At 45.4% G+C, this 22,269-nt stretch overlaps 1 protein-coding gene across 1 annotated transcript; it reads right to left on the reverse strand.

The window, feature by feature from the left end:
- Nucleotides 1-13,452: 13,452 nt before the first annotated feature.
- On the reverse strand, nt 13,453-18,040 carry LOC136521008 (auxin efflux carrier component 2-like). The gene is made up of 7 exons (XM_066514730.1): nt 16,952-18,040; nt 16,642-16,823; nt 16,178-16,487; nt 14,634-14,719; nt 14,382-14,539; nt 14,186-14,262; nt 13,453-14,088 (listed from the first exon to the last, which is right to left on the reverse strand). The coding sequence occupies exons 1-7, from the start codon at nt 17,962-17,964 to the stop codon at nt 14,022-14,024; spliced, it is 1,893 nt and encodes a 630-aa protein (XP_066370827.1). The 5' UTR covers nt 17,965-18,040; the 3' UTR covers nt 13,453-14,021.
- Between the last annotated feature and the right edge of the window lie 4,229 nt (nt 18,041-22,269).

Raw genomic sequence — 22,269 nt, forward strand, 5'->3', positions numbered from 1 at the left:
CTGATCCCTTCTCTAGCTGTCCACTCTGGATCTGGTCCCGTGGTTAATGACCGCTGGGATAAGAATCTTGTTTCATCTGCTGAGGTTCAGGCAATCAAGCCATTCCTTCATAGGATTAGTATGCTGAAACAGCAGGGTTTAATCGGCTTCGGCATTGTTTCGAGTTTTCTTCGTCGCCGAGTTCAGCCTTTGAAGGAGCGAGAGCACCTTGGCTTTGAGTACTCGGGGGCTGAGGATCCTTCACGCATGGTCCCAGCTCTTGAGCTTACCGATGAGGAGGTACTCGAGCGTCTCCAGAAGATGCTGAAAGGAGCAAGCGTTGTCCCGCCTACCATCTCTGAGTTCTCTACCAACAACCCGCCTCCAGCTGTAAGTTGTTTTCTCCTCGTTCGGGTACTTTATGTATTCTTGCTGTATCTTTCTTTGTTTAACTTTTCCTTGTCTTGTTGTCTTATTCTTTTTCGTAGGAATTTGAGCGCAACTTTGTTGACTCGATCCCTTCTCTTGTTGTTCCCCCTGTCATGGCGAAAACTAGGAAGGAACTTGCCGTAGCTTCTGCAGCCAGTAAGTCCCCAATCTCTACAATGTTTCCTGGAGTTTCTTCTGGATTTGTTGATGTATATGAAGAATATGTTCCTCGTCTAGTCCCCCGCGGTCCTCGTAGTGTCTCGAAGAGGGGGCGAACGGATGGGTCTTCATCTAGCCTGCCTGCTTCCAAGAAGTCTCACAAGCCAAGTACTCCTCCAGGTACTCTAGTTGTAGCTAGCATGCTCTTAGGTGAGCATATTTATACTCTTTGTCCCTTTGTTTTCTTGTTTTTGTCTTGAACCGAGTGCTTTTATTCTTTTTTCAGCGGGTGCCTTGGTGGCCTTGGTCGAGACTGAGGGGGAAGAGGATGATGAAGTACCCCTTATCATGCGGCGGTGAGTTGTTTTCATATTCCCCTTCCATTGAATTTCTCCTCTTTGCCCTGACTCTTAGTCTTGATCTTTTTGAAGTAACCGGATGTCGGGTACGAGTTCTTCTGAGGCTCCTACGCCGGCTTCTTCTGAAGCTCCGGTGTTGAGTTCTTTGGTAGCCTTGGTGCCGAGCTCCTCCGCACCTCTGGTGCCGAGTTCTCCTATGGCTCCAGCCCCGGCTTCTTCTAGGGCTCCGGTATCGGCTATACCGCTTCTGTCACCAAGTGGTGGGGACATTTTTGCCGCCGTGGTCCCCCCCATGAGATCTTCTTTTGGCATTGCGAGGAAGAAGGTGGCCGGGTGAGTAGATTCTGGCTTCATCCTTTTGCTTCTGTTCTCCTTTTTCCTGGTTCTCATCGACGATTTCCTTTATCAATTTTCAGTCCTTCGTCTTTTCTCTCTTCTTCGTCGACTTCTTCTCAGCCCTCTGCCATGCCACCGAGTACCGAGCCTCAGGACTCATAGCGTACTGTTGGTGAAGTGGCTGCGGGGGCTACAAAGCTCTCTGGCGATGGTGCCGCTGCAGACTTGGCCGCCCTAGAGGTGACTGTGGCCATTGCGTCGGGTCCTTCTAAGGGATTGGCCTTGGCTTCCCGGGAGGTCGCTCTGGTCATTCCTTCTTCACCTTGGCCGGGCTCTCCTTCTCCTTCTCTTGCCTCCGGCGGTCCTCCTTTTGGCGATGATGTGGTGCAGCAGTTCGATGCCACTCATCGGCTATTGGAATTAACTGCTTCCTGGGGAGACTTGTCATCCCTTCCAACTTCTTTTGGAGAAAAGCTCTAGGTAAGCTTTTTCATCATTCCTGCTTTGGATGTTTTGCTTTTCTTTGGTCCTTATTCTTCGTTCTTCTTTGTATCTTTTTGCTCAGTCCTTCTCTCATGATCACACCAGCTTCTTTTTCTCGTCTGAAAACGAGAAAAAGTTGTCTTCAGAAGTGAGCACCCTGAAAGCTGATCTTGATCTCCTCCAGGCTGAGCTGTAGGCTGAGCGTCAAACGCATCAGGATGAAGAAAAATCTCTTTGTGCCCGGGCTATTGAAATCGAGAAGCAGAGGGATGCTGCTCTTTAGGAGGCTCAAAAGAACTCGAAGGCCGTGAAGGACTTGGAGGCCGTGAAGAAAGAGTGCAACGGTATTGAGGGTTATTTTTGTTTCTTTCTGTATTCAAACTTTTCTTTTCTGCTGACTTATTGTCTGCTACTTCGTCCAGCTCTCTGGGTCAAAAAGCAGAAGCTCTCGAAGGGCGTTGAAGAAATGAAGACTCTTGTTCGTACAAGTCACAACAAGGCTGAGGAGGTAATTACTCATGTTGAAGAGGAACTTGCGCTTGCTAAGTTGATTAGGCGTGGAGCTGATAGAGATCTTGTGTAGGCCCAGAAAACCATTGAAGACTTGTCTGGTAGGTTGGCGACGGCTACTAAAAACTAGAAGGCTTTGTGGAAATCCTTTCGTTCAGTAGCTGACGTTCTTCGAACTCCAGCGGATGACGGGCAATCTTGGGCTCAGTTGATTCCTCGAATTCCGACTCGTTTCCAAGAGTTTGTGAAGAGGTGCGCTCAACTGTGTACCAAGAATGTTCTGGCCCAAGTCTGGGTTCTTGCTCCAGCGGTTCCTTTGTCCAAGATAGCAGAGGAATCTGATAGTCAAGAATACATCGATGCTGTTGAGAGGATGGAGCCTGAAGTTGAAGATTTAGCTAGTAGGATAGTAGATAATCTTAATATCGTCCTCCCTTCTCCTGATGATGAGGCTTGATGTATTTGACTTTTATGCCCATGCCTTGTAATATGACATTATACTTCTTTTTTGAATGAAAAGTCCTTTTTGTTGATGTCTTCTTTGCCTGAATGCCCTGCTTGTTCCTCGGACGATTTGTTGAGTACTTTTCTGTTTAAGTAAACAACTCATGTTGATGACCTCTCTTGATCTGTCGAGTGCTTGTCTGGCCTTCTCTTGTGCCCTGTAAACAACTCGTTCTATGTAGATCTTTTGTGTTGACGACCTTTCTTGACCCGTCGAGTTGTAAACAACTCGTTATATGTAGATCTTTGCGTTCTTTGTTATCTCCAGTGTAGCCCCCGAGCCTCTTGGTATTTGGTACAAGTAGCTGGAGGGTCTTGCTTTTGATATTGCTCTGGTCTTATGCCCAGGCTTAGTTTTAGTCTTTTTGATTTTATTTCGGGTGTTAGCTTGTTCACTACCCTCATCGGCGGGCTCAAGTGTCTTTTTAACTATTTTGCTCTCGGCCGGGATGCTCAGGCGTCTTTTCAGCCATTTTGCATTTTATTTCGGGTGTTAGCTTGTTAGCTACCCTCATCGGCGGGCTCAAGTGTTTTTTTCAACTATTTTGCTCTCGGCCGAGATGCTCAGGCTTCTTTTCAGCCATTTTGCATTTTATTTCGGGTGTTAGCTTGTTAGCTACCCTCATCGGTGGGCTCAAGTGTTTTTTTAACTATTTTGCTCTCTGCCGGGATGCTCAGGCGTATTTTCAGCCATTTTGCATTTTATTTCGGGTGTTAGCTTATTAGCTACCCTCATCGGTGGGCTCAAGTGTCTTTTCAACTATTTTGCTCTCGGCCGGGATGCTCAGGCGTATTTTCAGCCATTTTGCATTTTATTTCGAGTGTCAGCTTGTTAGCTACCCTCATCGGCGGGCTCAAGTGTGTTTTCAACTATTTTGCTCTTTGACGGGATGCTCAGGCGTATTTTCAGCCATTTTGCATTTTATTTCAAGTGTTAGCTTATTAGCTACCCTCATCGGTAGGCTCAAGTGTCTTTTCAACTATTTTGCTCTCGGCCGGGATGCTCAGGCGTATTTTCAGCCATTTTGCATTTTATTTCGAGTGTTAGCTTGTTAGCTACCCTCATCGGTGGGCTCAAGCGTTTTTTTCAGCTATTTTGCTCTCGGCCGGGATGCTCAGGCATATTTTTAGCCATTTTGCATTTAAGAGACGACTCCGATAGAGCCATGAGATATATGTTTGTCGAGAGATAATCATCTTTATTGATCACGAATATTGATGTGTTATAATGATACATTGCGGCATCTTTGTTGATCATGAACGTTGATCTATTGCGTCTTGTATACATATTCTCTCTTGATTTGTTTTTATGCGTAGAATCTCCGTAGCTGACTGATGTGCCATGTATTGTTGACTTCTTTTCCATCCTCAGTTATGAGCTTGTATGTGCCTAGTCCGATGACTTTTGCGACGATAAAAGGACCTTCCCATGGACTGAGTAGTTTGTGGCGTTCGTTGGTTTTTTGTATTCTTCTTAGTGCTAAGTCTCCGACTTGTAATGATCGAGACTGAGTATTCTTGTTGTAGTGGCGCCTTAGTCCTTGGAGGTATTTTGCTGATTGCAGGGTAGCATTTACTCTGACTTCTTCTGTGCTGTCGAGTTCTAATCTTCGGGTGTGTTCTGCTTCTCCTTCGTCGTATTGTTCTATCCTTGGTGAGGTCCAGATCAGGTCTACGGGTAGTACGGCTTCTGATCCGTATACCAGGAAGAAAGGTGAGTATCCGGTGGCTCTGCTTATCTGAGTCGTTAGCCCCCATACAACTTTGGGTAATTCTTTGATCTATTTTGCCCCATAGTCTACTAGTTCTTCATACAATCTTAGTTTTAATCTGGCTAGTATGAGTCCATTGGCCCTTTCTACCTGTCCGTTGGCTTTTGGATGTGCGACTGATGCGTAATCTATACTGAAGCTGCAATCCTGTGCCCAACTTTTGAATTCTGTAGCTGTGAAGGGAGAATCCAAATCCGTGATGATTCGATTGGGCATGCCGAAGCGGTGCATAATATCTTGGATGAACTCGACCGCTTTGGCTGCGCTGTATTTTGCGAGTGGTTTGTATTCGATCCACTTAGTGAACTTGTCGATTGCTACAAAGATGTACTCGAAACCGCCTTTTGCTTTCTTGAGAGGTCCCACTTGATCCAACCCCCAACAGGAGAAAGGCCAAGCGGGTGGAATGCAGATGAGGTTGTGGGCTGGCACATGAGCTTGTCTTGCGAACATCTAACAACTTCTGCATCTTCTAACGAGTTCTTCTACGTCTTTCAAGGCGGTTGGCCAGTAGAAACCAGTGCGGAATGCTTTGCCGACTAGTGTTCTTGAAGCAGCGTGATTTCCACAACAGCCTGAGTGTATTTCGTCTAGGATTTGTTTGCCTTCTTCAAATGAGACACATTTTAGGAGTACTCCTGATGATGCGGCTCTTCTGTATAGCTTGTCTCCTACTAGGACGTAATTCTTGCTTCTGCGGACGACTTGTGTGGCTTGCTATTTTTCTGCTGGCAACTTATTCTCTTTGATGTAATCAATAAAAACCTGTGTCCATGATGTGTTGATCACTAGAATCTGGTTGCCTTTTGCTGTGAGTTCTGTGGTTGTCTCACCGGGTTGTTTGATAGAAGGAGCTGATAACTCCTCTATGAATACGCCGGGTGGGACTTCTGCCCTGTCGGATCCAAGCTTGGCAAGAACATCTGCTGCAATGTTGGAGTCCCGCAGGACATGTAGAATTTCTAGTCCTTGGAAGTGTTTTTCGAGTTTTTGGATTTCAGCACAGTAGGCACCCATGTTCTCTTTGGTGCAATCCCAATCTTTGTTGACTTGGTTGATGACTACTGCTGAATCGTCGTATACGAGTAGTCGCTTGATTCCGAGTGTAATAGCCACTCTTAGCCCGTGTATGAGAGCTTCATATTCTGCTTCGTTGTTGGTGGCTTGCCATAATATCTGAAGGACATACTTTAGTTGTCTTCCGTCTGGTGAAATTAGGAGGACGCCTACACCTGCTCCGCCTAGCTTAAGTGATCCATCAAAGTACATCTTCCAATGATCAAGGATGGGGCTTGATACGGGTTGTTGAATTTCTGTCCATTCGGCAACAAAATCAGCAAGGGCTTGAGATTTAATTGCTTTCCGCGAGGTGAAATCGATGTTGAGAGCACCGAGTTTGACCGCCCACTTGGATATGCATCCTATTGCGTCTTTGTTGCGTAAGATGTCTCCTAGTGGGAAATCTGTCACCACGGTAATCTTGTGGCTCTCAAAATAGTGATGAAGCTTGCGTGAAGTGATCAGAAGGGCGTAGAGTAGTTTTTGTACATGCGGATACCGGATTTTTGATTCTGATAGCACTTCGCTGATATATTATACTGGGTATTGTACTTTATATACGCGCCCTTCTTCTTCTCTTTCCACTACTATTGCCGTGCTGACTACAGTAGTAGTTGCTGCAATGTATAGCATCATGTCTTTATCTTTCTTTGGAGATGTGAGGACTGGTGAGGAGGTGAGGTATGCTTTAAGTTTCTTGAAAGCTTCATTGGCTTCTTCTGTCCACTCGAACTTGTCTGTCTTCTTTAGCAGTTTAAAGAAAGGCAACCCTTTTTCGATGAGTCTTGATATGAAACGGTTGAGTGCCGCCATGTAGCCTGTTAGTTTTTGTACTTCTTTGATGTTTCGAGGAGGTCCCATCTCTGTTATTGCTCGAATTTGCTTGGTGCTTGCTTCGATTCCACGATGACTGACCAAGAATCCGAGTAGTTGTCCTGAGGGAACTCCGAATACGTACTTGTTTGGGTTTAATTTCCACCTCCACCTCTTTAGGTTCTCGAAGGTTTATTTTAAGTCTTCAATCAGTGTATCCGGGTTCTTTGTTTTTACAACCACGTCGTCCACGTATGCTTCTATGTTTTCGCTGATCTGATCACCGAGGCATGTTTGGATGGCTCTTTGGTAAGTGGCTCCAGCATTCTTGAGTCCAAACGACATTGTCCTATAGCAGTAGGCATCGAACGGAGTGATGAAAGATGTCTTGCTTTGGTCTTTTTCTTTTAATGCAATCTGGTGATACCCGAAATAGCAATCGAGAAAAGATAATAGGGCAGATCCTGCTGTTGAATCAACTATCTGATCAATGCGTGGTAGTCCGAACGGATCTTTTGGGCAGTGTTTGTTGAGATCTGTATAGTCAACACACATGCGCCACTCGTCTGTGTTCTTTTTCTGTACCAGAACTGGATTTGCTAGCCAATCCGGATGGAGAATTTCCTTGATGAATCCAGTTACCATTAGTTTTGTAATTTCCTTTTTAATTGTTGCCTTCTTGTCGGGAGAGAATCGTCGTAGTCGTTGTTTTATAGGCTTGGAGCCTTCATTGATATCAATTTCGTGCTCAGCCAACTCTCTTGGGACCCCTGTCATGTCAGCCGGCTTCCAAGCAAAGATATCTTTGTTGTCCCGAAGAAAGTTGGTGAGCGCGAGTTCCTATTTTGCCGATAGGTGGGCACTGATGGTTGCTGTTTTTGTGGGATCACCGGTGCCTAGGTTGATTTGCTTCACGTTGGCTTCTTTTGGTGGTGCTAGGATGCTTGGTCTCTTAGCCGATATCTCTAGTTCTTCTTGGCTTGTTTCTGCAGCGATAGTGGCTATTTCTTTTCTTCCATCATTTGCCTGTGCCTTTGCTATAATTTGGATCGCCTGTACGTCGCAGTCAAAAGCGCGCTTTAAGTCGCTCCGAAGAGAAAGAACTCCATTTGGCCCTAGCATCTTGAGCAATAGGTATGGATAATGCGGTATTGCCATGAATTTTGCTAGTGCCGGTCGCCCAAGAATTGCATGATATGAGGAATCGAAATCTGCGACTTCAAATTTGATGAACTCTGTGCGGTAGTTCGAGGGAGTCCCAAAGGTAACCGGTAGAGGGATTTGTCCAAGTGGCATTGTTGCCTTACCGGGTACTATGCCATAAAAAGGTGTGCTTGTTGGTGTGATCATCCCGGCGAGTTGTAGTCCCATCTTCCTTAGAGTTTCTAAAAAGATGATGTTGAGTCCTGCTCCTCCGTCAATTAGTACTTTCGTGACAGTCATGCCGGCAATGGTTGGATCTAGAACCCATGTGTAATGGCATGTGTTTCCTATGCTGATCCACTGGTCTTCTCTTGAGAATTGGATTGGGTACTCTAACCAGTTGAGATATCTTGGAGTAGCGGGTTCTACGGCCATAAATGTTCGTAGCGCTAGCTTTTCCTGATGTTTGCTTCTGGAGTCTGGAATCTCGACAAAGATTACTGCTACTGTCCCTCTGGATTTTTAGAATCCCTTGTCATCATGGTTGTCTCCTTCTTTTTTCTGATTGTCTTCTTTATTATTTCCCTTGCTACCTTTCCTAGTGTACCTTTCATTGAAGGTGTAGCAATTTCCGATGGTGTGCCTCCCGTTGGGGTGCAAAGGGCAACACATGTTCTCGATGTCGTCATATCTTCTGGGCTTGGTAAATTTCTTTGATTTGTCAGCCATCGCTACCGTGTTGTCTGGACCTCGCTTTCTCTCCTGATTTCTGTTGTTTCGAGGATTTTGCCTGTCCGGGTTGTCTCTGTTGTTCCTTTTCGGGAATCTTTCTTTCATTTTTTCTTCTGCAGTAATCATCTTTTCTACTGTTCTTCTAAATTCTTCGTTATTTCTTGGGTTTTCTTTGTAGAAGTCTTGGAATTGCCACCTAGCATGATTCCATGAGAGAAAGCTTCGATTACTTCTCATTGTGTGATGTCATGTACCTGAGCTCGTAGTTCGCCAAATCGCCGATAGTAATTTCTGAGACTTTCACCTCCTTTTTGCTTGAGTCCTTTTAATTCTGCATAGATGATTGGATGTGTAATAATTCCCGTAGAATTTTCACAGAAAGCTCTTTGTAAGTCTTCCCAATTTCTGATTGATCCAGGATTTAATTTGTCAAACCATTGAAGCGGCATGGTTTCTAGGGCCATGGGGAAGAACAAGGTTTTGATGTCATCGTCTCCTCCGGCTAATTCAATCGATTGAGAGTAGATCCTGAGCCATTGCTTTGGTTCGGTCTTGCCGTCGTATTTGGAGTGGTTGGATGGTTTGAACTTATGAGGTAGTCGAATCGAAGCAAGTCTATTTGCAAAACAGGGAAATCTATCGTGTGTTCTGGCTTCTGTATATTCTGACTCTACGCCCCCTTCTTGCCAACTGTCATCTTGGCGAGAGTAGCTTTGTGTGCCTGTCCGAGTAGGTGCTCTGCTTCTTTCCTTTCTTGGTTGCTCTACTCGGTTATTTTGACTGTGATTTCTTCGGCTTCCCCCGTTGTGACTTCCACCCTGTCCTAGTCTATCGAAAGCAGACTTCCTTTGATTTTGATCTTCCTGTTCATGAGATGTTGCCTTTCCATCGTTTGTTTTAAAGACTGTTGATCAGAGGAAATCTCAGAGCTGTTCTTGTTTTTCATTGGGGGTGTGAGGTCGCCCTGAGTTCTTCTAGTGGTTCCCGGATCTTATCGTAGGGAGTATTCGCTGCTCGTCCTTCTTTGATTTCTTGTTCTGATTTTCTTCTATTGTACTCTGCCAGGTCTGATTCGTATTTGATCCATGTGTCTTTTCGTTGTTTCGCGCGGCGTTGTCGTCCTTGTTTTAATTTGTTCTTTCTTTCTCTTGCTTGCCTTTGGCTCTCAGTCTCACCATCGTATCCCTGGATAAATGGTGATATATTGGACTCGGATTCGTCTGAAGATCTTATGTCGGGTGCTTCTGGGGGGATCAGCGGTGATCGAGGACGGCGAATCATGAGTACCTCTCTAGCGTGAGTTGTTCTGTCATCGTCGTTGATTTCCGTACTGGTAGAGCTGTTGATGACCTCAGTAGAGGTCTCAAAGTCATAGATGGAATCTCCTTCTTGGTAGGGTAGAATTGCTGTTGTTGTGTCATCGACTAGTTGGGCGTCGTTATCCTCAGGAACGGTTTATGGCCAGTGAATGATGCAGTCTTGAGATGTTATGGTTAAAACAAGACCTTCCTAGGCTCCCTTCAGTGGCATTCTAAGTATGGGATAAGTGGATCCTTCATGCCATGACTGATAGGATGTTGCCATGTTGTGGAGTCCGAACAGAAAAAGATCCGACTTCTTTGAAGTATTCTGGGCGTACTCCGAGTAGTATTCTTGATAGGTTGACGTCATGTTCCGGAGCTTTGTTAGAAAAGAACTCGGTCTTCCAAAAGAACTCGGATAAGACTTCCTTTCGGAAGCGGAACTTGAGTTTGAATCGGATATGTGATCTTGCGAGAACTGAGTCGGATTGAGCTGTGCGAATCTTCTAGAAAACTGATCTGTCATTATCGTCGAAATAGAATGATCCTGATGATGACCTGATTCTTCAAGGAGATGACCTTGGAGCTTGCCGTCGTCGCCTGCCTTGCAGATCCATGAACCGAAGATGAAGATCGATCCCTTTGGGAAGATCATGCTGTCGAGGTCCATCAAGCTCTCGGATGCAAAGTCACCGAAAGCCCATACCTGGCGCGCCAGCTGTCGATGTTTGACCACCGATAGCCTGCCACGGGGGTACCCGGGGCAGTATGTTCGGGCTTCAGCGTATGTGGAACTTGATAGTTAACACAAGAGACAGTCGATTTATCCTGGTTCAGGCCCTCGATCGCAGATCGAGTAACAACCCTACGTCCAGTCGGTGTTAGCCTTTGCATTGGATTGATTATGAAGTATTGTGTCGTACAATTGCTCTGTCGAACTCTCGATCCAAGGTGCCCTGCCCTCCTTTATATAGTCAGGAGGCCAGAATCTTAGTCGGTTTACAATGAGGGTTCCTAGTAGGATTACAGAGTAATACTACTACTAAGATTATAGGAGGAGAATTCTAATTGGACTAGGTCTTCTTCCTTCCTTGCGGGGTATCCTGTGGGTCCCGTACCGACAGTAGTTAGATATAAGAGACAAATCAAGAAGTAGGTAGAAGAGGATGGATGATATGAGTGGTATGTAGGCCGTTATTTTGCCCCCTAAAAAAGTCCATTTTTTATCTCTCTTTTACTATCGATGGACTCAGTGTTCGGCTGAGCTGGATTATTTACTGTTCATGCTGAAAAACACTGTTTATGTTGAAATATTATGAGAGAAAAAAACTGTTCCGGCTCAAAAAATAAGCCAAACAAGCCGGCTTAAAGTGCAGCCAAACACTGCCCGGTTTCCTTTTAAACTCTAAACCAGATAACTTTTCTCCCTCAGCTCTCAAAACCATATAAATTACCTTCCTACCCCTCTTAAAAGTGGGGTTTAAGGTGATTTCATCCTTTTTAGTTGAGAAACAAATTCAGTAACCTGATAAGATTTGTATAAACCAAAAAAATATCTTCAAGCTCCTAAGAATTCCAAGAAAAATCTAAGAGACAAATTGGGACACAAAAACATAATAAAATATCTAGAGCACATGAAAATATCTCAATAAACTTCCAAAAGATGGATTTAGCTCTAGGAAAATATAAAAAATTTCTAGAAATATTCAAAAAATTCCTAAAACATTCTAATTGATGTTTAAGAACATTTTAAGATTTCCCACAACAAATGCAACTAGCGTGAATGTGGCACACATTCATGCTGGTTGCATATCGTGTTTTTGTTATGGAAAGTTTTCAAACTGTAATTAAACACGTTAAAAAGTTTTGGATTCCCCTTTTTTTAGATATTTCTTCCATGTTTCAAGAGATAAATCTAACTTTCGAAAACTTTTAAAGATATTTTTCATGAGCTCTAAATATTTTACTTAGGTTTCTCATATGCCAATCTATCTCTAGGATTTTTCTTACAATTTTTCTAAGTTTGAAGATATTTTCTTAGTTTAAAAACCTTATCGGGTGTTCACTAGATTTGATTTTAAAGCAAAAAGGATACAACCACGTTGCAAACCACACTAACCGGGCAAGGTACATGGAGGTAATCTAAATGGTTTTGAGAGTCGAAATAGACAATTTGTTTGGTTTCTAAATTTCGGTGATCAAATGTGAACTCAGAAGACGATGTTGACAAACCTCTCCGCGAGTCGAAAGAGACAAGTTGTGGTTAAATAAACTTCGACAATAATACTTTAGGAGAGTAAAATATTTTTCTATTCTACTCCCTCCATTCCAAATATAAGTCATTCCAACTTTTTTGGAGAGCCAAAGCATCTCAAGTTTGACCAAAATTATAGAAAATTACAAAGATTTATGACATCAAATAGGTATATGCTATGAAAATACAATTAATTAAGAATCTAATGATACTTATTTTTGGTATCCTAAATATTAATGTTTTATTACATAAATTTGGTCAAACTTTAAATACTTTGACTCTCCAAAAAAGTTAAAATGACTTATAATTTGGGAGGGAGTGTCATCTACTCCCCATTCTAAATTACATTACAGTTAAATAATAAGTCACCTTGTTTTCTAATATAATAGTTTTTTTACTAAGAAAAACTATATATATGCCCGAGAGAATCAATCAATACACTATATATTGCGTGAGATTTGACCTGTCCACAGTCCACACGGCGGTGCTATCGATCCACTAACAACAAAGGCAGCGCTCCTCTCGCTGCTGAGCCCACCCACCGGCCCGGTCATCTGAACCATCCGGCCCAAACAAGAAACGGGACGCGGATACTGCCCGCCCGATCCATTTCTGGACCACTTACCTTCATCTTTCTGGCAACCAAATACTGATGTTTATACAATTGCTTATCACGAAGCTAAATGATCTGTCATCGATGTAAACTGATGGAACCAGGACAGTACCCGTAGCATATCTACGCATGGAGTGGACAAGATCAGCACAGAGAAGCCTGCTGTTCAGGCGATGAGCTCAAGATTTCTGATATCCAGATCTTTCTTGAGATTCCAAGACTGATGTGGAGTGCTTGACTAACCGGTGCGGCAGCAGCATACTACTCCATCAATAATCATCCATCCCCCAGACAACCTGAGCTGGTCTAAGTGGTTAATTATTGCCGCTGCTTCCTTGGATTAGAATCCGTTGACTGGCCTCTACCACCGGTTACTTTTGCTGACATTTGGAGTCCATGTCCAATCAACGAAGCACCCAACTTGCAATGTTTTGACCTTGTCTACTCCACACATTTTCTTTTCGCAATTCGCCACTCTAGGTACTGAATCGACCGCATGCAATTCATTATTCATGACACTCCCTTTTCACATCAGATATTCACACTAAGTAGCAACTTTTGGCACCCTTCCTCACCTATAGTCCGGACTCTGAAGGCGGCCTTCACGAGGCAATCAAGGATCACGCTTAGCATAACCAGGCTGAAGACTAATTATGCTGTCACTCATTAAAATAAGTTCATAGCTTGGTTGATCTAGACAATATTGTATGATGATGCATGCTGCAAGCATGCAACAAAGGACAGACCACTAGCAGGCAGAAGCAAAAACAAAACAGAGGTTTCACATGCGTTTGAGCAGACCATCGGCAAGCTGACATTTGACCCTCTCACAGTTAACCACCACTAATTGAGTTGGGCAGACAAGCTAAAAAAATGGCAACAACATTAACAATCACAAGAAGATGCTTCCTCATGTGGTCCACCGCTGAATCCCTAGGAGCCAGTCGCTTTGGACTCTTCAATGCAAGCTGCATAATGCCTTTACACATCAAATTAACAATGCTGTAACTAGATACTACTAGCTTGCTAAGCATAATCCATGGCAGATACACAGATTCAGAGTTTAGTGTACAGAGTTACTACTAGTATCTGGAAAGGTGCACGCAGGCAGCAAGGGAGCCAGAGACTGAATCGAAGCAAGCTGCAGGCTCCAAAGTCTCTCCCCAAATATGTCAGGCTGGATTGGTCTGACGATCTTGCCATGCAATTTGAGAACCACTTCTATTACTTTATCCCAATTCGTATGAGATCAGGCAGAAATTTGCAGATCACGTGTCTCTGGACAAAGGAATCAACTGGTAGGAATCTTTAGTACCAAGTTGCCCGGTTAACGGTTCAATCTTCCGTACTCAAAGCTCTAACCTTTACTTTGAATCTAAAACAGTAACAAAAAAAAATATAAAAAATAGAATCAAGGATTTTTTTTCCTCCTCTGCATTTCTCTCTAGGGTCCTATTTAACTTCCCCTATTTCTCTGCTCAGATGATCTTCAGGTCTTCAAGATATCCCATTTGTTTCACTTTGCATGCATTCACTGCTGCATTCCTAGAATCCTACCTCTGCCTATCCAGAAATCTAAATTCCAAGAAGGACATAGTAGAGTATCGTGATCGGAAGCGCGATGAGCATCCCAAATATAACCCTGAAAAAATCACATTGCAAGCATGCAAGATGTTAACTTTCTGCAACAGCTAAGCACGAGATGTATATCTGCAAACGTTGAGCATATAATTGCTTACGCTGTGCTAAGTATTTGAGGATGGCAGTTGTATTCCTTGGCAAACACAAAGGGAACGATGCCTTGTGGAAGTGCAGCCTGTTGATCAATCACATGCACGTTCCAATATTTACAGTAATCAGTATGCATGATTGTCACTTTCCCCCCTTAGAAAGGCTTGGAAATTAGAGCGCGGTATGTATAGCGTTGATGCCAACCTGGACGATGGCAACGTGCAGGAGCACTCCCCGGAGGCCAATGGCGATGGAGGTGGCCGCGATCACCGCCGGACCAGTCAAAAATCTCACGGCCATGGCGAACGTCGCCACCCTCTTACCACAAGAGATGATCTTTGGTTGCAGAGCCATGAACAGACCTAGGTCAAATGTTGCACCGTCAGAATTTCTCGGTTGAGGTAAATAACATCTCTAATAGTCTAATGAACAAGCATCAAAATGCCAACGGTGTACCTAAGCTGAACATAGCCATGCCTAGCCCTGCATCGGACAATATAGATATTGATCCCTTTATAATTGAGGGCATCTGGATGTTGAACCTGAAATATCAGGAAATAAAATTTGTTAATCAGTCCATGTTAACCAGTAGTATAAGCATGATAAGGGCAGTCCCAACCTGAAACTACACGCGGTTTCTATAGCATTAAATACCTTGCCAACTAAGCAAAAACACCGACGTGGCACCTGAGTTAAGGAAGAGAGAGAGGAGAAATAGTAGAAACCGTTTCTCATATGAGAAACGAAGTCTTCTCGTGCACCAAGACAGAAGGAAACGGTGTATTTAGCGTTGGGCCGTTCCGCGTCGTTTCCTCAACTCTCGTCGCGCCCCCCATGTGGATCCCTGCGCATGCAGCCGCGCACCTGCACCCCCCGCGCTCGCGAAGCTCCCTGCTGCGCGCGCCTGCACTCCCACCGTGAGCGCACACGCCATTCTAAAAGCTGATTCTTTTTCTGTCAAGAAAGTAGTTCAGCTAATAGCTACGTAGTAGCAGTTCGCACTAGTTGCTTCCTTTTAAGAAAGATGAATTTTAGAACAGCAGGTTACAGTTGCACTCGGTACATTTAATTGCACAATTTTCTACTGAACCCTCGACGTGAGATGAACTGCTAGTATTTTGTTTGCATAAGTTGTACTGTATGTGTGAATGAGATAGAACTAGATGTATACGTGTAGGCCACTTTGTTGCTACCACATCTGATCCATCTCTTTTTTTTGGTGTATTTAAGTTGTCTTCGACATAGAAACTGCTATAGAAATTATGGGTTGGGAGGGATAGTTTCTAAGTATCATTAATTATATTCTCTCCCTCTTGGAAAGTGTCCATGGAAACCATGGATTGGGAGTGCCCTAACAGAATCAATGTATTGCAGATGCTGGTATATATAGCATGTGCCACTCCCTCCTAGAAATGCCTGCTGTTTTCAGCTCCCCTCTAGATGTGCCTTGCCATGCATCTCGAGTAGTAAAATAGTACAACGATCAACGATGAGTGATGCAAATGATTGTACTTCTCAAGACACGACGCGTCGTGCATGCATTTTAGTCCATGGATGGTGGATGAGCTTGTCAGTCGATCATGTCTGTGCCGTCCAGATGGATGGAGACAAACACGGCAGCCGCCGCGGCTGATTTGGTCTGCTGCAAAGCTCCAGGCCTCACACATAAGACCTGCATCTGCGTGTGCATCTTCCCTGCATGTGCCAGATCCGAGACGGACGTACCCTCTCATGTGCTCTCACATGCAAATGCTAATCCTAGAGAGAGTAACAAGCAACCTAGTAGTAGTAATAAGGAACGGACATGGCCATAATCTTGATTTATTTTGTATATATCTCGAACCCAGTCAATCGACAAGCCTCCCTTTGGATTCGGTTGAATCTTGCTGGAATTGAACTGCTATACTTTTGGAATTCATGTAGGAGCTACTCATGCATGAATGATGAATCCATGGATGGATATGTAGGAGCAAGCAAGCGTTTTTAAAGTTTGCACGCACCTGAACGAGACAAGGGACCAGACGAGGCCGATGAGGCTGGAGTAGGTGTTGGGGTTCCTGATGAGCTTCCGCCACACCATGATGAGGATGAGGCGCGTCATGACGCTTGCCGGCGGCATCGGGTGCGCGGCCTTCTCCAGCCCCGGCGCGTCGGCGCCCTTCTTGCGCGGGGCCACATACGGCGAGCCCGACACAGGGAACTTGGCGGCCAGGCCCGTCGCGGGGCTCTTCAGGCCGTCCTCGATCTCCAGGTCGCCGCCGTTGGCCCCGGGGTCCGGCTTTTTGTCCGGCGTCACAGTCCCACTCACGCCTGAAGTAAGGAGATGACACACAGGGACGACGGACAACATTAATTGATCAGTGCTTGCTAACGATCTTAAAGTGTGCTAGCTGCGATCACCTTCACCGCCGCCTGTTGTGACAGAGGAAGTCAGAGGAAGGAATGTTGGTGTATGGTGTGTCACCTTTTGGGGTGGCGCCGTCGATCGGCATCGGTGGCGGTGGCGCGGCAGCGAAGTCGGTGGAGGCGGCGTGGTTGACGGCGTTGCGGAGGTTGGCCTCCGACACGGGCGACGCGCTGGAGCTCCACACGAACATGTGCAGCTCCTTGTTGGAGTTGGAATTGGAGCCCCCGAACTCCTTCTTCCTAATAATATCATTGCCAAATGTAAATTCCAAGTTTATCATCATTAGCAGATTCAACATACATAAGACAAATTTCAAGGAACGGAAGCACTAGCGAACAAAAAAAAAATGGTCAGACAGTAGGCGTACCGTGGCGGTGGCATCATGCCGGGGTTGGGCGCGGGGTACGCCGTGGCGTCGCCGCCCTTCCCAGACGCGAACTTGTTGGCCACCTGCTCGTCGAGCCCCGTCGCGCGTGCGCCGGCGGTCCCGGGCTGCGCGAGCGGGCTGGCCATCTTGCTCCCGTTGAACATGGCGTAGAAGTCGGACTGGTTGAAGCTGGAGCCGCGGGGCGTGGGCTCCCGCGAGGTCTGCAGCGAGTAGATCTCGACGCCCGTGAGGTTGGAGGCGCGCGGGGTCATGGCCGAGGACGGGCCGTAGGGTCGGTACCCGACGCCGGAGCGCGCGGCCCCGTAGCCGCCGCCGCCGCCGCCCGTGGTGGACGCGGAGGCCGAGCGGCGGATGACGACGTGGACTCGGCCGTCGCTGCCGACCTCGGCGTCCGCGTGCAGCGCCTCGCGTCCGTTGAGCGAGACGACGTCGGAGTCGACCCTGAAGGAGGCGATGCTGGCGCCGACGTCGGGCGGGAACTGCTCGGAGATGAGCGCCTTGGCGCCGCGGTACTCGAAGAGGAAGAGCATGAGCGTGTACCAGATGACGCTCTGAAGCACCACGATCTGCACCATGAGGTTGCCCGAGAAGTCGCCGTACATGGCGCGGAGCAGCGGGATGCCCATCACCAGCGTGTTGGGCAGCGTGGACAGCGAGAAGAGCGTGATTGTCCAGTCCAGCGACGACGCCGCCGCGCCCCGGCGGTAGCGGGAGAGCACGTTGTGCCACACCGCCAGCGCCGCCAGGATGACGACCTTCTGGAGCGAGTCGGCGGCCAGGAACCGGTACTGCATTGCGTAGGGGTCGCAGCTGGAGATGAAGTGGAAGGAGAGCAGCGGCACGGCGAAGACGGCCACGAAGCGGTTGATGCCGGAGCACTGGTCCGGCGTGAAGATGCCCCACCACCGCACCGACCCGTACGCCAGGAACATGGCCACGTACAGCGGCACGATCGCCGCCAGGACGTCGTAGATGTCCCGCCCGGTGATCATCGCGGCGGTGGCGGCGACGACGACGACGACGCTGATAGCTGCTGCTTAGCTTGTGCTTGTGGTACGGTGGCCAGCTAGCTATTCCTTTGGTTTTCCTTTCTACAAAGATCTGCTGGTAGCTGACGCAAACCGTCAACAAAGTGTGAGAACAGAAGCTCAAGAGATAGTTATATAGGAGGCGATCGATGCTCGCGCGACAGGTTCTTAATAAGATAATCGCAGAGACTCACAGTGTTCGTGCTTAGTACTCCAATAATTGAGCTGTTAATCAACTAAAGCAAGGCATGCGAGCATGGTGGTGTACGTAGAGAATCCAAGGGGCGGCGTACACAGTTGCAGGTAGCTACACACTACACTGCGTACCTGCAGGCCGCGACGTGCAAACACTGTCGTATTCGTGTGTGGCTACTGCTACTTTGTAGGTAGTACAGCCTGAGCCCTAGCTAGCTTCTAGACCAGATTAAATGCGTGCAAGCTCGAGGATGCTCGAGACAAGCTCCATGGCCCATGGTGCATGCATGCACATTGATCAAGGATGGTCTTGACATGGATAAAGAGACTTTAGGGTCCGTCCGCAACTGATCGATCCAGTGTTTTGTTGTGCGAACCGGCCAACAAAGGCGCACGGCAGTAGTACGTACGACCAGAGATGGGGCTCCGGTTGGCCCGCTGCAGTCCCGTTGCAAATTGCACGACGCGACACCGACAAGGCGACCCTGGTAAAGTGTTGGACAGGAGGCAGTTACCATTAGATCTTTAGGGTCGGCCACCGTAGAAAGATTTGGGCTGTATAGGATCGAAACCATGGTGAATAGACCTGATCCACCAATTTTTTTTGAAGGCAAAATTTCCCAACGCGTCTCAAGCAGCATCGAAGAAACAGGGCAAATAATAATAGAAATCAAGAATCACATGTACTAGGGGCGCATATCGAGAAGTGTGCTTAGGCTGGTAGATGCACCGGTGTTTAAGAGTGAGAGCATCTCCGTCTTTCTTACCCCATTCTTATTTGTACCTTATTCTTATTTCATTGCCACTAAAAAGATTTCAAGAGATAGGCTAGTTTTATTAATAGAGGCGGCCCAAAATTTACCGTACGGGAGGTCCAAAAGGTGGTAACACCAGAAGCGGTGAGGCGGCAGAAGCCCTTCTCTTGTGACGATCTGGTGATGGGTGTTCGCCAGTGTGTAGAACATACGGCGACATTCCGTCATGGTGGGGCTCGGCCACAAATCGAGGCGGATTTGTTGACCCGGCATCTCCACGCACCTAGGAGGACCAGCGGAAGGTACAACACTTGGGACTTGTTGTCCTCGGACGAAGTCTTCTTAAGGCTTTGTTTGGATGTAGTCGGATTCGCATCAATCCACATATGTTGAGATGGATTAGAGTGGAATTTGAACTAAATTCCACCCCAATACATGTGGATTGAGGTAAATCTGATAACATCTAAACAAAGCCTAAAGAGGTGGAGTTCACCGCTATGGTCTGGAATTTTACCACGACATGGCAAATTTACCATGACCTGGACCTCCTAGATTTTTACCATGGTTTAGATATTACGCTTTTACTACGCTTAGGGTAAAATTTACCATGACTTGACTCCTTGAATTTACCATGGGATGGACACACCCTAGAATTTGACCATGTGATGGAGTTTTACCGTGACCTTGATCAAAATTTTACTGCAACTTCGACATATGGAAATTTACCGCGTCTTGGACATATTGCATAAAATTTACCACGTCTTGGGCATATTACATTAAGTTATTTTCAATAAACAGTCAATTGGACTTCATATATTAGAACAATTGCAACATGAATACAAAATCAAGGCATCAATAATTATCATAATCCTTTAAAATAGCATGTACAATCATGTAAAAGTGAGTCACTAATACTACGACAAATTCATTGGAATCCGAAACTAAAAAAGGTAAAATATACATTTACACTCGTAAAAGACACTTGAAAGCTAGTATCCCATCGGTCAAAAAATACTAAGAACATACATCAAAATATCCCAGGTATCACATACAAACAAAACTAACAAAAATTTGCATCCCCACCACCATGCCCATCACCGCCTTGTTGTGGCATGTGCTTCGTGGTTTGTATTCAGTGTTTATGCAACCAAGATGTCTAGTGGCTAAAAGACCATTTTTGAGCATCTTTTGGCGACCAAATAATGAATTTCTTTGGTTTTCAACACCTGCTAGCCGCTCGAGGAGCCAGGTTCATGAATTTGTGGTGTTCCCACTGTCCGTTTCCAAGGCTCCTTGTTGTTCTAGCACATTCGTCAAGAAAGTTCAGGTAGGTTGATGTAGTGAATCTGTTACAATAATACATACTTAGAAGCTTTTGGAAGGATTTGAAAGATACAAGAGAGTAGATATTTGTCCTAGAACATTGTAGAATTAGCTTCATGGCATTAAACATGCTTCGTGGTGAAGTGTACAAGGTTTAAGAGCTAGAAACTTGTATGATATAAAATATCTAGGGTTTACATAAGGAGAGGAAATTTCTAGGGTAATCTTTGTATGTGATGCTTTAGATGGTTGCCACTTGGCATCAATCCAATGGCTGTGTAGCACTATATATTATATATATAAAATAATGGCACTTTCCACCCCCAAGATAACAAGGCAATGTAAAAGCTATTTGAACAATGATCTTTTAGGTTGTTCATCCCAAAGCTTGCCCTCATCCCTAGTGAATCATATAAAGCCGCTCTCCACCCTCAAAGCTTGCCCTCATCCCTAGTGAATCATTTAAACCAACAACCTTTTAGGTTGTTCAACTTCTCAATTTTAGCTTTTAATATCTTCTATATGTATACCAAGAAAGTAGCTTTATAATAGTATCATAGTCTTTTTAAAATAAATTATAATAGAAATTAGTTGTCATAGTGGGATTTTGAAGTCTCTTTAGATGTGTGGATGCTACCTACGAAGCTTACCAAGTCTGTTGTCGGTGATGACATACTGCAGGTCCAGGGAACACATCCTCAACTCACCATCAGCCTCATTGAGTGTCTGCAATGATTGTCCTGTGTAATCCAACGTCTATGGTAGATCAATGTCCAATGTGTATTGTCTTTTCTTCTGGCTCAACTGGAAAACTTAGAAAAAAATGCAGTAATGAAGGGCAAGAGCTCTTACATGGGAAGAAAGTGCACTCCTGAGAACTCATTATGCCACTTTAGATCGTTGAGCTATTCTCTAACATTCAATGGATGGTCCTTTATCAGATAAGCACATCCATTTCGCCAAAATGAAAGTAAGCCTAAGGATAACCGACTCTATGAAAGGTCCTAAATGGCTAGAGGGGGTGAATAGCCTATAAAAATTTCTAGAACAGTAAGACAAAAGGTTAGACAACTAAATGACTTAAAGCGAGTTTTGCGCTAGCACTAGTAGTGTTGCAAGCCACCTATCCACAAGTCTAGATATCTATGATCTCTATGTAACAAAATGAAAGTAAGCCTAAGGATAACCGACTCTATGAAAGGTCCTAAATGGCTAGAGGGGGTGAATAGCCTATAAAAATTTCTAGAACAGTAAGACAAAAGGTTAGACAACTAAATGACTTAAAGCGAGTTTTGCGCTAGCACTAGTAGTGTTGCAAGCCACCTATCCACAAGTCTAGATATCTATGATCTCTATGTAACTAAATGACAAATTCCATGAGTTTTGGTGAATCTATGTTTTCAGCAGGGTTTATTCAGAAATCCATCAAGGTGGACCAAATTGTCAGAATTAAACACAATTATCCATGACAAAAATAGCTCCAGAAGGTTCCAGAGGACACCAGAAGGTACTCCATCGAAGAAGGGCATGAGAGGGTGATAGGTGGGGCCAGCCAGCCCCACTTACAGGCCGGCCGGCCCAAGGGGCCCATAAGGCAGCCCCTCCTCGCTACGTCGGTTCCCCACCGCCTTAGGGTTTGCATCTCCGCCATTCTTTCAAGTTGGTTTAATCCGAGGTTCTAGAATTGGCGCTACCCCGTATATATACCAGGCCCTGCCACCCCCCTAGTACAACCCTGATCATTAAGTCAAGAAGGATCAGAAGTTATGGTTTCTAGAGAGAATAGAATAGATCTCCAATTCTTCAAGTTTTAGTATAGGCTAGCTAGCAAGATTCAAGTAGAGTTGGGCTATTGCTCAGGATTCCGAATTTGCCATCTGGAGGCTAGTAAAGCCATTGTATCTCTCTATTTTGACTTTGTGCTATTTCAATACTATGTTTCTATTTATTATGTTCCTAGTTTGCTTTGATAGTATGCTTGATATAGTCAAGATTG

The sequence above is a fragment of the Miscanthus floridulus genome, chromosome 18 (genome assembly GCF_019320115.1).
Source record: "Miscanthus floridulus cultivar M001 chromosome 18, ASM1932011v1, whole genome shotgun sequence".
NCBI classification, from domain to species: Eukaryota; Viridiplantae; Streptophyta; class Magnoliopsida; order Poales; family Poaceae; genus Miscanthus; species Miscanthus floridulus.

Excerpts from the sequence above, each read along its gene's own strand:
- LOC136521008 (XM_066514730.1), bottom strand. The coding sequence starts at position 17,964 with ATGATCACCGGGCGGGACATCTACGACGTCCTGGCGGCGATCGTGCCG. Across the intron at positions 14,540-14,633 it reads CATGGCTATGTTCAGCTTAG|GTCTGTTCATGGCTCTGCAA; the intron begins GTACACCGTTGG and ends CATTTGACCTAG. Across the intron at positions 14,263-14,381 it reads TGCACGTTGCCATCGTCCAG|GCTGCACTTCCACAAGGCAT; the intron begins GTTGGCATCAAC and ends ATTGATCAACAG.